We start from the raw sequence: 12,176 nt of genomic DNA, 5'->3' as shown, positions 1-12,176 counted from the left end.
ATTGGTTGTTCACAAAATAAAAATCCAGTTGCATTCGCTGAAAACTTCATGAACCAAGAAGCACGCATTGAAAATATCATAGTGAAGCAAAATGAAACACAAATATTGAAGAATCGTTTACGATTAAAAGCTTCGATTAACACAGTTCGTTGGTTGACATTCCAAGCTTGTGCTTTACAAGGAAATGATGAAAGTTCTAATTCCAACAATCGTGGTAATTTTCTCCAACTATTAAAACTTCTAGCATCTTAGAAGGATGAGGTTGCAAATGTTATATTAGAGAAAGCTCCTTATAATTCAAAGTATACTTCTGGAGAAATTCAAAAAGAAATTCTTAGTATTATTGCAAATAAAGTTCGAAAGCATATTCGTAGTGAAGTGGGAGATTCATACTTTGTGTCATGGTTGATGAGTCATGGGATGAGTCTAAACAAGAGCAAATGGCCATAGTTTTGAGATTTGTTGATGTAGAAGGGATCATAAGGGAAAGGTTCTTGGATTTGGTTAATGTTAGGGATACCTTATCATTAACCTTGAAAACAAATATGTGGAGACAACTATTACACTATCAGTTTGATGTTAGTAAAATTCGTGGACAAGGGTATGATGATGCAAGTAATATGAGAGGGGAATGGAACATATTACATACACTTGTTCTTAAAGATTGTCCTTATGTATATTATGTTCACTACTTTGCTCATAGATTACAACTAGCACTAGTGGCTACTTCAAGAGAAATTATTCGTGTACACCAATTTTTTTCAAACTTAATTTTTACAATTAATGTGGTTTGTGCTTCTAGTAAGCGTCATGATGAGTTGCAAAAGGCAAAGCCAACTGAGATTGAACATTTATTGGAACTTGGTGAAATTGAATCTGGAAAAGGATTGGGTCAAGTTGGGACATTAAGAAGAGCTGGTGATACACGTTGGGGTTCTCATTTTCGTTCCATTTGTAGTTTTCTTAACATGTTTGATTGTACTTGTGTTGTGCTCCAAGGAATAATTGAAGACGTATATATTACTTATTCTCACCGCGGAGATGCTGATGCAACTTATTGTTACCTGAAATCATTTGAGTTTATGTTTATTCTTCACTTGATGAAAGAACTAATGAAAAAAAGTGATATACTTTCTCAAGCTCTACAAAAGAAATCCCAAGATATTCTTAATGCCATGGAGCTAGTTTCAGTAACAAAGTAGGGTCTAAATGATTTCAGAAACAATAGATGAGATTCTTTACTTGCACAGGTACAATTTTTTTTTTGTGAGAAACGTCAAGTAAATATGCCAGATATGAATGTTCCATATACTTCTACTCGACACCGGCCTTGAAAAACAGATAATCATGTTACTTTTGAACGTTTTTATCAAGTAGATTTGTTTACATCCATATTGGACAAGCAGTTACATGAGTTGAATAGTAGATTCAATGATCAAGTAATGAAGTTGTTAGGTTTTAGTTCTACTTTAGTTCCAGAAGAACACCCTAAAGTGATTAATATTGATCAGATTTGTATTTTTGTTAAGAAGTATTATCCTGAAGATTTTACGGAGCAAGAGAGAATTCAATTACGATATCAGTTGGAGATTTTTAATATCGATATAACAAAGAATCCCAGGCTAAGTGGTGTATCAATTATTGCTTACCTATGCAAGGGTCTTGTGGAAACTCAGAAACGTGAGACGTATTATTTGCTTGATAGAGTGGTTCAGTTAATCTTTACACTTCCAACTTCTACCGCAACAACAAAGAGAGGATTTTTTGCAATGAAAATATTCAAGAACCGTCTTCCCAATAAGATCTCAAATGACTTTCTCGCAAACAATTTGGTGGTTTACATAGAAAAGGGAAATTGCTGAAAACATTGATTCGAAGACAGTAATTGGTAAATTTAAAGACCTTAAAGGTCGTTTGGCTGAGTTGCAATTCTTATTCTAGGTATTTTTGGTGTTTAATTGCTGACAAAATTGTTTTTGTTTTTTTTTTTTTTTTGTTTTTTTTAATGTTTAAAAACGATTATTTTAGGTATTTTGGTGTTTTTTTTAAAGAAAATTGCTTGTTTTGTAGGGTTATTATTATTATTATTATTATTATTATTATTATTATTATTATTATTATTATTATTAAATCAATAATCTAATCGTCAAATTTTTATCATCATACAACGAATGAGAAAGCAAACGGGCAACAAGTTGCGCCGTTAAACCTTTTTGTATGGTAAAACCAATTCTTTTGAAGACTACATCCATAGATCTAGGGGATATAATATTGCTATGCATGATCCGTTGTAGTCTACTAAGAAGCTCCACCGCATCCGGCGTAAAGAAACCAAACGTATCAAATACAAATGGTATGAGCGCGTGTTGATTTTCCATGCACGGTTTCTCATGTTTGGTAACATTGCATGTAACAGCTTTTAATGCAGCCCGTCCCGCCGTGAAACCTCCGGCCCTCAAGCTTACAAGAGGGGACACCTCGTTAATTTAAAAGGCTGAAAAAATTGGTTTTTTATGTGTAAAGCCGTTAATTCTAGTTTCTTTTACTTTCAGCCCCCAAACTATATGCTTAAACTCCGTCACTGAACACACCCTTTTGCACGGTCCTGAGAAAGCAAGAGTTTGGCGGTGAAACATCGTACAAAGTGGACTCTCTTTCTCTTTCTAAAAATGGATGATTATTTTTTTTTTTGAAATGTTCGAAAGATGAGTATTTAAGATGAGTATTTCATTGGAAAAATATTTGTTGTAAGAAGTTAATGAAGAGAATAACATGGTGCCGCTGTGACGTTGTGAAAGGTTGAAAAAGAGACATGTCTTATAGCCTTATAAACTTTTTACGAAATTTACCGCATTAATAAATCGTGTGGGGGCCTGGGGGCCTGGAATCTATTAAAAGGGCAGTTTAAGGGCAAACAAAAAAGGCAATGGTGGGTCGGGATAGTGCGTGGCAACCTGCTACTTGAATTATAGATTTGGAATCCGCATAAAGATCCACTGCCCTTAGTTTTGCTTTACATAACTCCAACTTTTTTTTTTTTTTTCCTTCTTCCAAATATGCCCCCATTCCATCCTTCTAAAAGTCCCTACTTTAATCCATATTCCTACTTTGAACCCACCCATAAAGTCTATCGACATGATATAATTATAGACTTATTCCTCATATCTCATTCTAATTGAAAAACCTTATTGTAAAAATACAACTATTGTGCGAAATCCCATTTCATAGCTCTAAGGCTTAGTAGAATGGTCTCGGTGAAGCTTGATAATTGCTGATGTGGATTCGGTGAACACCGGGTCATTAATTCGGTATGCCGAGTTCGGTGGTCAAACTCGGTAAATGCTAGCCGGTGAGGGAGAAAGAGAGTTCATTCCAATTTTCAAAATATATCCATTTTATACATATTTTGTTACCATTTTATTTTAAAAAAATCAAAATTTTAACCTATTTTTCAACCTATATAAATATAATTCACTATCATATTTTCTACCACACTACCACATTTCATTTTTCACTCAATGGCTTCCTCTTCCAATCCAAGAACTCCAAAATAAAAAAATACCCAAAACACAAACCTGATCTCATCGTTCATCAATCCAAAGTCAAAGTGATCAACCAATTTATGCACCTCCTAATTACCACTATCCCGATGCATACTACCCATAACCTATTCAAACTCAACCACAATTCAAATCTTATCCACAATTCTAATCTTAACAACAATTCCAAACTCAATCTCAACCCTACCACCAGCCCCAAATATCATTCCAATCTCAATTGAAAAATGAGTTAATCCCATTTGATGATTTTCCTGACTCACAATTTCAATTCCAATCCCAAACTTAAACCTAAGCACGATACAAAACTCACTCACAACCCGAAGTCGTACTCGAAATGGATTTATGGGCTGGAAAAGATTTGCTATCGATCGGAATGCAAGAAAAAAAGGAAAGAGAGCTTCCAAGCAATGAACATCGGAGGAAGAAACAGTGTTGCGTCGTGCGTGGATTGATGTTTTCAAAAGATCCAATGATCGGAAAAAACAAAGATGAGCCATTTTTTTTTGGAAAGTTAATAGGCGTTTTGTCGTGGAAATGAAGCTTAGAGACTACCGAAAGAAAGATCAAATTTACTCGAAGTGGAGGAGCGTCAACAAAGTTGTCATGGAGTTTAATGCGTTTATTTTGGACTGTGAAGCGATTATGACAAAGGGTGCAAACGATGAAACGATCTTGCAAAAACTCTTGCACTTTACCGGAGTAAAAATGGGATGCATTTCAAAAAATTTCATGTTTGGAATGTTGTGAAGAATTCGAAAAAATGGCAAGATATCGAAAGTTCAAAAACGTTCTCAGTTGGTTCTTCTAAAAGAACCAAAGCTTTCCGAAACCAATCATAATCAAGCGTTGGATGCAGATGTCAGGATTGATCTTAATTAACATGAGTCTATTGAGGTTCCAAGAGACACTCGTCTCATGGGAAGATACCAAGCTAAGCGAAAGGGTAAATGAACGGTAAGTGGTTCGAGTGACATCGAGCAAATAAAATTATAACAAGAAAAATTGACAACTTGAAGTCGATGTGGAACAATACTTGAGTGTCGCAAAAGAGAAGGAAAAAAAACCGTGCCATGACGATCCTAACAAAAAAACTAACAACATGAAAAAAAATTGACGATAAAGGTCAAAGAAGAGATTGCAAAAAAATATAATATACTAGTTTATAACCCGTGGGAACCATGGTTATAAAATTAATTAAAATTTTATAGTAAAAAATCAAAATTATTAATCAATTATTTTAAATAAATTATTAATTAAGAGATGTTTTTATTAGTTATATGAAATTATAATCGTTGATTTAAATAAATATGTAAAATTAATTTTTAATATATATTAGACATTTTTTTTTAAAACCAATTCCATTAAAGGATTAAAAAAACAAGAAGCAACCATCAAATTATCAACTACTAACTTTTTTTTATGTTCTTTATAATTGAATTCAATACATATCGATTGAAGGCAAACGAGCAACAAGCTGCGCCGCTAGCTTTTTTTGGATGACAAAACCTATTCTTTTAAAAACAACATTTGTGGATCTAGGAGATATGACATTTTTTATTTGTGAATTAATGAAAACAATAATATAAATTTACAATTTAAAATTTAAAATTTAAATTTAAAATAGAGAATAAATACATTAACAAATAGCATCATATTAATGATGATGTCTAATAAATTTAAAATAAAGAACTAATAGATTGACAAGTGTCAACACATTAATTAAAAGGTCTAATATGATCACACATAGCAAAAGAATTACTTTTTTATTAGTATATAGAGATAAGTTTGGTAATTTAAATATCTAGGTTTTGTAATTTTAAATTATATGTTGTATTTCAGGTGTGTTGTAATTTCTTTTATAATTCAATGAAATTTTAGTTTTTATAAAACTAATTTGTTTAAATTGTTTATTTTTTTTTTAATTAATGTTTTTAAAAAAATAACATGAAAAACCTGATAATCCATACCCTCAAATAACAAAATTTTAATAAGCATGACTAGTTATACCGTGACAAATATGACACTCTAATCTAATAATATACCAGTCGCATTAATCCACTTCAACACGTATATGGGGTGTCAGTGGCAAACAAATGGAAGAAAGAAGCTTCAAAGTGAAGCAAGCTTGAATTTTCATCCACAAGTTTAAACCAAACAAAAGTGAAATTTTTTGAAAAAGGTGGGAGTACTTAGAAAAAGGCAAAAGAAAAGGGGAGGTTATAAACAAATAGTTTATTTTTGTAAGAAGATAAAAAGTGATACTACTTTATTGAAAAGCGGAGTTGGGTGGGTGGTGCAACAGGATGGAAAGATGAGGGATATATACAGTTTTAACCCCTTAATTTTAGTGTAGCGACAACTTTAACCCATTAATTTTTTTTGTGTGTGTGTGTGTTATGAAAATGTATAATTGAAATTTTAAGAGATAAAATCAAATATCAGCAAATTAGATTTTTAATGACACAATCTTATGTCAATATTTTCAAGGAAATTCAAAGCATGAGTACATTAATCATGTTTAATGAACACATTCAACCATTTGCATGATTTGTTTCATTATGAGAAAATATGAAGAATAATTATATAATCGATTATATTCAAAAAATTTCTAGGGATTAAATTATAAGAAAACTTCAAATCAATTAGTTATCAAGTTTTATTGTGATTATAGAAATTAATCAAAAAACACTCTAATCATTGTTATTAAAAATAGTAGAGAGACTCACTATAGTTATTCGCCCAAATTCTATAAAATTCATTATAATTTGAATTTTTTTTGGGTTTAATCACTAAAAGAACTTCTTTCTAACTTAACCATTGAACCTTTGTGTATATATATATATATATATATATATATATATATATATATATATATATATATATATATATATATATATATATATATATTAAAACAATCTACATTTTTTCCATTAAGTTGCAAATAACAAATGGAAAAATATTTGTTAGGTGAAAGATGTTTTTTTTAAAATATTTATTGTTATTATTTTTTTTTAAACTCAAACTTTCGATGGTTAAATAGAAATAATAATTTTCTTTAGGTGGTTAAACCAAATAATTTTTAAACTCTTACGATTTTTATAGAATTCAAAGTTTTATATAATAGTTTTTCTGAAAATACAAACAAACTTTCAATGGTTAAAATGGAGTTATTTTATTTTATTTTTTATTGTGGTTAAACCGAAAAAAACTAAGTTATAATAGTTTTTTTATACATTATTATTATTATTTATTTGAGAAAGATCCTAAAAAAATAGACGGATACACGTTACGTATAACATATATATGTCAAACTGTAACTATATGGATTATTATACATATTTTAATAGTCCTTAATTGTTTTATATAAACACTACAATTTGCATGAACATATATACAACTATGAACAAAACATAAAAATTATAAAACAATCCAAAAGAAAGTATAAACTCTGTAGAAAATTTAGTCTATAACAAAAAAAGTCAAATAGAATAGTTTGAAAAAAGGATAGGAAAAAGGGAGGGTAGTAAAATGAAAATTTAGTATTAGAGGATGGGAAGAAGAATATATAAAGAAATAAGAAAAATGATGAGTCAGCAAAGTTTGCAAAAACTGAGAATCAAAAAGAGCGATGAGAGAGAAAGTTTAAGAGAGAGAAGATCTCAAGAGCCACATACACAACTTGTGGCTCTCCTTGCTTCTTGCTTTGCTAACGTGGCTGTACGATCAAAAGCCTGCTCGACGACGACGACGACGACGAAATCACACACACCCAAAAGATCCGCACCCTTTGTTTGTCAGAGACAATAGATCTGTTCCTTTTATCCAACCAAAACCCATCGCTGAATTCTATTTTTCTGCCTGAAATGTCGGAGGGAAAAGATCCTGCTATTAAGTTGTTTGGTAAGACGATTCAGCTGCCTGACGGAGTTTTTAGTCAAGAGGCTGTATCGAGCGATGCCGCCGGAGGTGGAGGTGCAGGTGGAGATGCTGCTTCTGTTAAGAGTGAAGATCGGTCGTCTTCTTCTAGTTCATCGTCTGAAGTTGGGGAAGAACGTGAATCAGATGATAATAATAAGGTAAACGGTTTATTACTGATGGATCTTATCTCCCACAATCATATGATGATTTTGATTGTTTGGTTAGTAAAACCCTAGAAATGTTTGATTTCCCCAATCGTCTGATTCTTTTTGTTTCATTAATTAGGGCTTTATAGTGGATCTTATTCTGACGATTAGGGTTTATCCTTATTAATTTTCATTGGGGTTTTGTATGTGATTGAACATAAGCCGATTTTTGGAATTGTATATGAGCAATTTATTTCAATCAACCATGATTTTCTAACTTTCTTCCTCGTTCAAATAAATTTAAACTATTCTTACTTAAATTCAGGTCGGGTAGATATAATTATACAAATCGCTCTTTTCTCCATTGAAACCAATTTACTTATGCTCATGAATTTGGTTACTTTCAACGCTTGCTTACCGATCTTTGTTTATTTGTTCATGGATTACAATTTCTAACCGAAACTCATGGTGAATTCAGGATCAATCAAACGACAAGTCCGCTGATAAAGACGAGAACATAGCTCATTCTACAATCTCTTCAGAAATTACAGATCCAAATGCAACTTCAATGATAACCGATTCCACCAAAACACCTTCACCTGAAAACGAATCTGCTACTGCTAGTGCTACCCCAAAAGCATCAAAATCAGAAGAAGATCAAAGTGACACAAGCAACAACAACCAAGAAAAAACCCTAAAAAAACCAGACAAGATCCTCCCTTGTCCTCGATGCAACAGCATGGATACCAAATTCTGCTACTACAACAACTACAATGTCAACCAACCTCGCCACTTCTGCAAAAACTGTCAAAGATACTGGACAGCTGGCGGCACTATGAGAAACGTTCCAGTAGGCGCCGGACGCCGTAAGAACAAAACATCCGCCTCTCAATACCGCCAGATCACCGTATCAGATTCTTCTCTTCCAATTGAGCTCAATCACACAGTCATTAATCCCAATGGCACTGTTCTTACATTTGGTTCAGACACACCTCTCTGTGAATCAATGGCTTCTGTTCTTAAAATTGCAGACAAAACAATGATTCGTAAGCCTGAAGAGTTAATAATCAATGATGAAAACACAAATAGACCTTCAGTTAATGACATGCAAAGTTGCCATGGATTCTCACCACAGGTGCCTTGTTTTCCCGGGGGCCCGCCCCCATGGGGTGCCCCGTATCCGTGGACTCCTCAAATGGGTCCCGCTTTTTGTCCACCTGGCTTCCCGATGCCGTTCTACCCGGCCGGCCCGTATTGGGGTTGTCCTGTACCCGTACCCGTATCCATACCCGGCCCGTATTGGGTTCCTCCTCCGGGTAATTACCATCCTGCCCCTCCTTCGGGTCCGATTTCGCCGACTCTCGGGAAACATTCGAGGGACGAGAATGTAAAATGCGGGGAGAGTGAAGAAGTGATGAAAGAAAACGAGAGTGAAAAGAGTCTTTGGATTCCGAAAACATTGCGGATTGATGATCCTGATGAAGCTGCAAAAAGCTCAATATGGGCAACATTGGGAATAAAAAAAGATGGATCTGTTCCTGTGAATCGAGGGGGTATTTTCAAGGCGTTTGAATCTAAAAATGAAGAAAAGAAAATGATTCAAGAAACATCAACATCGCCTGCGTTACAAGCGAATCCTGCAGCTTTATCAAGGTCTCTTAATTTTCAAGAAAGTTCGTGAGTTGTTTGTTTTTTTGGCAATGGGAATTGTTTCAAAGGTTTATTTGTTGCATGGAGATGGGGTTTCACTTTTCAGTGACATGCAAATGGGAAAGAAAGAAAGGTGAGATGATTTTTCCATATCCTTTGTAGTTTTCCATTGTTGAAAAGAGATAGAAGAGAAGACTGCAAGTTTTTTTGAAGTTTAAAGTATTTTTGAGTCTCGTGTACATAATGTTATCTGTGAAATAGTGAAGAAGGTAGTAGAACAGAGTGAAGGGTGTGCACTGTGCAGTGAAATAAGTTTAGAATACCAAAATTCACAAACGTTAATCTTTAATCTTATTTTGACCTTGGAATGAGCCTCTTGATGATTTACATTATGTTTACGTTTTATAATTTTGCTTATGTAAATAAGGATCAACCTTAACGTGGTTAGAGTCGCCCATGAAAATCAAAATACAATTAATGGAGTTTTTAAGATGGCTCATATCTAACCAAAGATGTTTTCCTTCAATCGGATTCTTGGAAGCATAGACATTAAACATGGTAATTAATCTCAGTATGAATCATTGATTTTTAAGGATGTTAATTGTTAGTATAGTTAAATATGGAAACGTCCCACTTACAACAGATCCCACCTAACTTTCCCCCTGTTTCGACAACAAAAAAGGTCAAAATTACTCGAATTCCAAAAAGATGCAAGTGGAATGTTTCTAATATCAAAGTTATCAAACACCCGAGCCTCTTCAATACCTACAAAATTAACATGGAAATCCTTTCTAAGCTTTCCTGATTTTTTCAGATTTTTTTTGGAATTACATGCACTTCTAATGTTGAAGGATAGTATACTCATTGAGGAAATATAGACCCACCATCATAATTAATTTCAACTCTCAAGATCCTTCTAGATCAAAACTGATTTCCCTTCCGCGTTTCACCAATTTTTCGATCTCAATAGTAGTGAAGTTTTCAGAGTTAATTAGACTACTCATGCTGCTTGAAACTAATTTGGACTGTTGAGATCCGAAGGATTTAAATGCCTATATTTACAAGGTAATGCGGAAAAGAAATTCTTAACTGATTAGCTGTTGTTGGAAAGAACCTATATTTTTCAGTGATAAAAAATTTCCTACCATAGCGCACGATTATTGGAGTCTCACATATTTAACCAAGAAAACCATTTCGTCTATAATTATTGGTTTTCAATTGGAAACTTTTCCGCCTTGTAAGTATCCACAAATCAATAATAATATTAAGACCCCCACATACCTCACAAAGAAATTAGAGAATCATTATGATTTAACAATCGTGGGGAAATTATACATTGTTTCAAATTCTTTGACTTCTCCGGTCAAGCTACTACTGGTTCAGGGCTTCAAGGTTAGTCATAAGGGTGTCACAAAGTTAATAAGACTAGAGACAATTATCATCTATTTTAAACGCAAATTAGGAAAAGCCTAATGGACGTCAAAAGGACATGGAGTTAATAATAAATGACAACTGACTTTGCTAGTTGTCATAAGGGACATCAAGTGTACGTTAGGAGTCATGAATGTTGGAAAATAACCCATTAGTGTGGCCTTAGGATTATTTTGTAACGCTAATTACATGTTGGGTACAATTATATTCTGTATCATAATATTTGCCATAGTGATATATCTGGTTCCTAGATATTAAATTGTGTAGTATGATGGATATGACACTGTTTTATAACTTGAGGGACTAATCTTGTGTGGTTTTAACTTCTTTCCCCTATAGTAGATGGAATAAAATATGGGAAAACAAACAATGTATATAATGGATAATACTTGTTGATTTTAAGGTGATTATATTTTACATCAAACCCTAAAATGAATAAATACCCCAATACAAATTAAGTTTTTGTTTTTTTTTTTTTAATATTGTTTGGGGTATACTTTTGATAATCGAGATGCTTATAAACTTTTATGATTTCTTTTCAAGGCATTTTTTGTCTAATAATTCTTTTTAGTTACCTGCTTTAATTCTTTTGCAAGTGGAAGAAAAACAGAATACTTTGATTTTTTGTATTTTTTTGTTGGTCAAAAGTAAATTATCTCACAACTAAAGATTAATTATTTTATGATAAAAACTACATAATGATCTTGATAGATGTTATGATTCCACGATCAAGAAAAATGAATTACACATTATTTATAAACGTTGGGCTGATTTATTAATCGATTATTAACTCAATGGTTTTAAATGATTTAGGATAAAGAAAAAAATGATAATAATTGTTGTAATACTTGAAACCCTCTATGTGGTGTATGACATCAGTAAACCACAAAAATGTTTGCAAATTAATTTGTCATGGCAATGGGTTTCAAATTACTTCAAGTAATTACTTCATATTGTGCTTGTATGTTAAAAGCTTGTCATCCTTTTATTTGCTGATGATTAAACTTAATTTTACGTTGTTCATAAGTTTACCAAATTATCTAACTATATTAGTTTGGTAAATTTTAGTTCATTTTTAATGATAAATGATGCGTGGTAACCTTAATGTTAAGCCTAAGTGGCTAGACCAAAGAAAGTTGCTTAAGTTTGACGTTTTAGTTTATTAAACACGGCGTTATACACGTGTTTGAATTATTATTCAAGGAACCCAAATGCTAATTGAATAATGATTAATGTAGTGAATTTTAAGCATATATTGCATAAATATTGTATTTCTGCCCAAAGGTGATTGCTATATTTATGTAGCGTATTCTAATTTCAGGACACCATTATATCCGGTTGTAAAATGAGACTGATAATTGAGGAAGGTGCCTACAAGACCTATCATTTTGGTGTTAATAATAGGTACAGTGATATGTTTTATTCTATCGTCTCATTAAATCACTTTAATATCATTTAAAAAAAAAGCGCA

The 12,176-nt window shown here is 32.6% G+C and overlaps 2 protein-coding genes across 2 annotated transcripts; both read left to right on the top strand.

Annotated features, from left to right (window-relative positions):
• The first annotated feature begins 401 nt into the window (after positions 1 to 401).
• On the top strand, positions 402 to 1,862 carry LOC145030262 (uncharacterized). Its single transcript, XM_078978658.1, has 2 exons — positions 402 to 1,190; positions 1,407 to 1,862. Exons 1-2 carry the CDS (start codon positions 402 to 404, stop codon positions 1,860 to 1,862), a joined length of 1,245 nt encoding a protein of 414 aa, XP_078834784.1.
• Positions 1,863 to 7,169: 5,307 nt separating this feature from the next.
• Positions 7,170 to 9,645, top strand: LOC145032175 (cyclic dof factor 1-like). The gene is made up of 2 exons (XM_078980891.1): positions 7,170 to 7,636; positions 8,103 to 9,645. Exons 1-2 carry the CDS (start codon positions 7,424 to 7,426, stop codon positions 9,303 to 9,305), a joined length of 1,416 nt encoding a protein of 471 aa, XP_078837017.1. The 5' UTR covers positions 7,170 to 7,423; the 3' UTR covers positions 9,306 to 9,645.
• Positions 9,646 to 12,176: the final 2,531 nt, after the last annotated feature.

The sequence above is a fragment of the Lactuca saligna genome, chromosome 2 (genome assembly GCF_052625555.1).
Source record: "Lactuca saligna cultivar CGN05327 chromosome 2, ASM5262555v1, whole genome shotgun sequence".
NCBI classification, from domain to species: domain Eukaryota; kingdom Viridiplantae; phylum Streptophyta; class Magnoliopsida; order Asterales; family Asteraceae; genus Lactuca; species Lactuca saligna.
This window is presented reverse-complemented; position numbering and strand designations above follow the sequence as displayed.

Excerpts from the sequence above, each read along its gene's own strand:
- LOC145030262 (XM_078978658.1), top strand. The coding sequence starts at position 402 with ATGGTTGATGAGTCATGGGATGAGTCTAAACAAGAGCAAATGGCCATA. Across the intron at positions 1,191-1,406 it reads ATGCCATGGAGCTAGTTTCA|TTACATGAGTTGAATAGTAG; the intron begins GTAACAAAGTAG and ends TTGGACAAGCAG.
- LOC145032175 (XM_078980891.1), top strand. The coding sequence starts at position 7,424 with ATGTCGGAGGGAAAAGATCCTGCTATTAAGTTGTTTGGTAAGACGATT. Across the intron at positions 7,637-8,102 it reads AATCAGATGATAATAATAAG|GATCAATCAAACGACAAGTC; the intron begins GTAAACGGTTTA and ends TGGTGAATTCAG.